The sequence below is a fragment of the Synchiropus splendidus genome, chromosome 14, assembly GCF_027744825.2.
Source record: "Synchiropus splendidus isolate RoL2022-P1 chromosome 14, RoL_Sspl_1.0, whole genome shotgun sequence".
Lineage (NCBI taxonomy): Eukaryota > Metazoa > Chordata > Actinopteri > Syngnathiformes > Callionymidae > Synchiropus > Synchiropus splendidus.
This window is the reverse complement of record NC_071347.1, coordinates 996,531-1,001,172: the sequence shown is the minus strand read 5'-3', so window position 1 is coordinate 1,001,172 and position 4,642 is coordinate 996,531. Positions and strand designations below refer to the sequence as shown.

The 4,642-nt window shown below is 45.4% G+C and overlaps 1 protein-coding gene across 1 annotated transcript; it reads left to right on the top strand.

The window, feature by feature from the left end:
• The first annotated feature begins 782 nt into the window (after positions 1 to 782).
• LOC128770976 (mRNA decay activator protein ZFP36L1) lies at positions 783 to 3,793 on the top strand. Its single transcript, XM_053886020.1, has 2 exons — positions 783 to 926; positions 1,417 to 3,793. The coding sequence occupies exons 1-2, from the start codon at positions 873 to 875 to the stop codon at positions 2,521 to 2,523; spliced, it is 1,161 nt and encodes a 386-aa protein (XP_053741995.1). The 5' UTR covers positions 783 to 872; the 3' UTR covers positions 2,524 to 3,793.
• The last annotated feature ends 849 nt before the right edge of the window (positions 3,794 to 4,642 follow it).

Below are 4,642 nucleotides of genomic sequence, written 5' to 3'. Positions count from 1 at the left end.
AAAAACTGACACTAACTGTTTTTAAGCTCATTTGCAAAGGCCCTTATGTCCCGTCATGGTGTTCCACAACTATAAATAATTGCAACTTTTAGTGCAATTAAAAAAAAAAAAACAAAGCTACCCCAAAATCATGCTGCTTGACAGCCTGGTCATAATCATATTGTGATGCAAACTAATGTTTTTGTCACTCTATATTGTGTTGTGGTTTGATGTGCAGTTGTTGTATGTTGTTTTCACATAATCAGCAATTAAAACTGAAGGAAGTGTGTTCTTGACTGTCTCGGCACTATGCCGGTTAGCTTTGGTTAAAATACAAATGTATTTCTTTTGTGACACAAATAGTTGGTGCTACACCACCAAATTGTTGCCAAACTTTTCTTTGGTTCGTTTTGTGTTTCACCTTGGGGAGGGTGTCCGGGTCAGACCTGTACCCGGGCCAGAACTGCCAAGGTATGTGAGCACCAAGGTTTTTGTGGGCAAGTTGAATGTGAGCAGGTCGTTACCTCGTCGCAGGTCCTGCCAGAAAGCAGAGGAAAAAAATGTGTCTTTAAGGATTTTGTAATGAATGGTTTGGAAGAGTAGCCTCATTCAACCCCCCTCCTCGGCTTTCAGAGCCCTCCCTGCCCCCCAGCACACTCTCACAATGCAAGACCCCCTCCTTTGCCCAACACACACACATTAACACGGACTCATGCCCCTGGAGCACACAGGCAGGGTGGGCCGGGGGTGTGGGGAGTGTGGGGGTTTCCCAAACTATTTAAGCAGATTCCAGCAGATGGTCGGGCAACTTTCCTGCTGGAGTGCTGGTCTCTCCTTAGCTCACTGGACCCCCACAACCGTCTCAGCCTAGGACCCGGACCAGCAGCAGAACCATGCCCTCCGACTTCCTTACGCCGTTTCTGGAGCTGGACGAGGAGATCTGCAAGGTGAGAGAGAAGTACCGAAAACCACAAAACAGGTTTTTCTCTATTTTGTCATTTTCTAAATCAGATTTAGTGATGTTTTACAAAGGCCTTTTTAGCAGTCGTAATGATTTTTTTTCTAATTTATTTATTTGAATAGAATTGGGATTTTTAAAAACACAAATGTTCTAATTAAAGTCAAATCAAATCTTCAATTTAAAAAGTTTATTTTGTTTTCTATTTTTCGGGGGGATATGGAGGTCTTCTTATTTGGTTGACAAAGTATAAATTGATACTTTCAAAAATATACATATTTGGGAATATAAAAATATTTCTAGTTACAACTTTTCTTCAGAATAATTTATAGTTTGTTGCACTTGACTGTGACGTCAGAAAGTATTGGAGATTAAGTCCCCCCTTCCTCATACTTTACCACCTTTCTACTCTCTTCACTGTATCACACCAGTCTCTTCTTGAGCCTCTTAATCTCATCTGTCATTTTCCTGTCTCGCAGGGCTTCCGCAGACTGGACAGGACCGATGCTCCGTCCTGCAACCTGCAGCAGCAAAGAGTTCTGGGCTTCCAACGCAGGCACTCTCTCTGCCCGGTCACGCTTCCCAACTCCAAGTACAACAGCAGCTCAGACGCCAGCGAGTCAGCTGGCTGGGGCCACAGCGGCACCACCAGCCCTCAGTGGCGGCGGGACACTGAGCTGCCTCGCTCATCCCTCAGTCACATCCCATTCAGGATGGACCGATCTGTCAGCATGATCGAGGGCGGCGTCCTGGCTGGCCGGGACGACAAGCTTCCGACGGCGCTCATGCCAGCACCCCCACCAGGCTTTTCCTTCAGCAACTCATCCCTGTCCATCAGCACGCCCAGAACCCCAGTGCTGTCCCCACACATTTCCACACGGTACAAGACCGAACTCTGCCGCACGTTTGAAGAGAGCGGTACCTGCAAATATGACGCCAAGTGCCAGTTTGCCCACGGCATGGACGAACTGCGCGGCCTCAGTAGGCACCCCAAGTACAAGACAGAGCCTTGCCGCACTTTCCACACCATCGGCTTCTGTCCGTATGGGGCCCGCTGCCATTTCATCCACAATGCCGAGGAGATGCTGAGCGCCGAACAGCCCAAACCCAAATCCAAGCCTCCTCTCCTGCGCCACAGTGTCAGCTTCGCCGGCTTCTCAAACTCCATGCAGACTTTCCAGCCGGTTGAGGAGCCCTCCTCTCTGCTCTTTACCAGGGCCACCTCGGTTTCCCCTCCACCGTCGTCCACAGGTAGCCCGGAGTTGCTGTCCCCCTTCTTCCCCGAGCCTGGCCCACTGAAGCACTACCCTTTCACTGCCGTCCCTGACCTGACCAGTGACAGCACAGACGCTGCGCTCCGATTCTACGCCCTCAGTGACACCACAAATATCCAGATGTTTAACCTCTCCCAGAAGCTGCCCGCAATTGAGACAAGCCTCCAGCGCTGCTCCTCTGCCGACTCCCTCTCCGAGGAAGGCTACACATCCTCCTGCTCTCTGAGCTCATCGTCCAGCGGTGCAGAGTCACCAAGCTTAGAGGGTAGACGTCTGCCCATCTTTAGCCGCCTGTCCATCTCAGACGAATAGACGGGTTGAATTCGACTTGATGACCTAACGTTGCAGCTCTGCCTGAGCCAACCCGACTCACATGGGCCCCAATCGTTACCTTCATTCAGCCGAAAATCTTTGTGCATATTGCATTTTCATCGATCCAAGCAGTTGTAGCGCTGCTCAGTGTTTGTCCAGTTTTAGCTGACTTTTTTATTTGCTTATTTGAAGTGTGCCGCTGTTACTGCTGTATACTGTTGTATACCCTTGTTAACAAACTATTGCCTTATCTAAGTAGGACGTTCTGGTTAAGAACTTCCTGTTTTTCCACTTTAAACCTGGCATCAACGTCTGACCACCGACTTGAACTTCCTGCTCGTCTTCACCTCGCAGCACTTGTGTAGTTGTACATTGGGTGTCAGGCTGCAACTGCCCTCTTGAGCGTTGAGCGTCGAAGCAGCTTCCACTTACTTACTGGCAGACAATGGAAGCTGTTTTAATAGCCAGTTTTCAGTGAGCAGTCTCAGACAGTCTCGGGGTGTTTAAAGAGGGCAACAGTTACTGTCACCAACCAACACATTGTTGGATTCATTGGTCACATGGCCTCCTGATTGTATGTCAGAACTGTCTGGCAGTTAGATATAGCACACAAATAGACGACTCACTCGAGTTACCAAAGTTACCCCTCCCATAACTTGCTAGTAATGCTAACCCCTAGACTAGCCTTGCATCAACAGTGTTATTAATAGTTTTTTTTAGTTTTATTATTTATTGCTTTTAATGTTTGTGTCACAAGTCCTGCTTTACCTCCGCTTATCCACCTGCTTGGTTCACGCCATCCAGAAGCTTTAAGTAGGCTCGTGGAGAGGAGAGACGCGAGCAGAGTAACAAAACATTTTGGCATTCCACGTGCATGTTGCCTTACTGGCTCAAAGGCCAGGCAGAATCAGGGCTGGCTCTCTTCTCCGCGACTCCTCTGTCTGTCTGGTCACAGTAAGCTTGTTTAAATAAGGTTGTGCAAGAGCTGGCATTAATGAGTTCATGTCAAGAGTCAACTGATTTTTCTTTTTTGTAAAGTCATATGCTCAAACGTTTTTTCTATCAGAGCTGCCTCCAGGACAATGTGTAGCACGTTAGCTTGCGAGCTAGCTCTTGGCGGCGGGAAAAATCACTGGCAACCTGTCGTATCCAGAAACGTGCATGACGACAAGCTGTTGAAAAAAATGTTAACTTAAATTTCTATTTATTTTGCTTTTGAAAACATATATATTGTGATGTTGTCGTTTGGGTAATGTAATTTATGCGCATCGATTGTTTACATTCCGTCAGTTTGTGTTGATATTTTAGCTCTTTATCTTAATATATTTGTCATTCTTCATTTCGGAATAAAAGACTGAAAATAAAAGTTTGGGCTTTTGTGTTGTTGATTTTATTATTCAATTTTCATTTATTTTACAGTTGTGGGACTTCAATTACAATTTTGTACTTTTTGTTTTTACATTTTCAGTGTAATTACAATAAATTATGTTTATATTTTTTTCCATAACTATTAATTAATTATTTTTTTAAATACAGTTTTGTAGATTTTAAACATAAAAGCTATTGTCATAATGCCAAATAGCCAGTATTTTAACTGTGCAGCTGTATCCAAACGAGGGCATTCGGCTTTGCTCACTGGCAGAAGCTTGAAATGGAGAAAATTTAGTTTTAAAACACATTAAGAGACCGACCTTCTTCCCAGTATGGACTTTGATCGGTCCACAGTGGTTGACTGCAGCTCTTTACGGAGCTCTTGGACCAACCAATCCATATGTAGTCCCTGTTAGACCTGTTTCCAGTAACAAGATCACAACTGCACAATGGACGGACTTTCTCAGTGACGTCTGGTAGTAGTAAAAGTTCTTCTCAACTTGGTCTGGGGGATCGAAAATGAGCAGAGAAAGGAACCGTTTTTACAATTTCTGCCAGAAAATACAAAAGCTTATTTTCTTTTCACCAGACAGATTGTCACATACTTTCTTTATGATGACCATATTGATTTTCAGTGATTACTCTTCAGTTCTGTTCATCTTCCAATGGTTATGTGCCAGTGGGCCTGATGAGCTGCTTAGGGGTCATCTTTGAACTCAACTCTCAGCTTTGCTGGGAAGAGAACGCA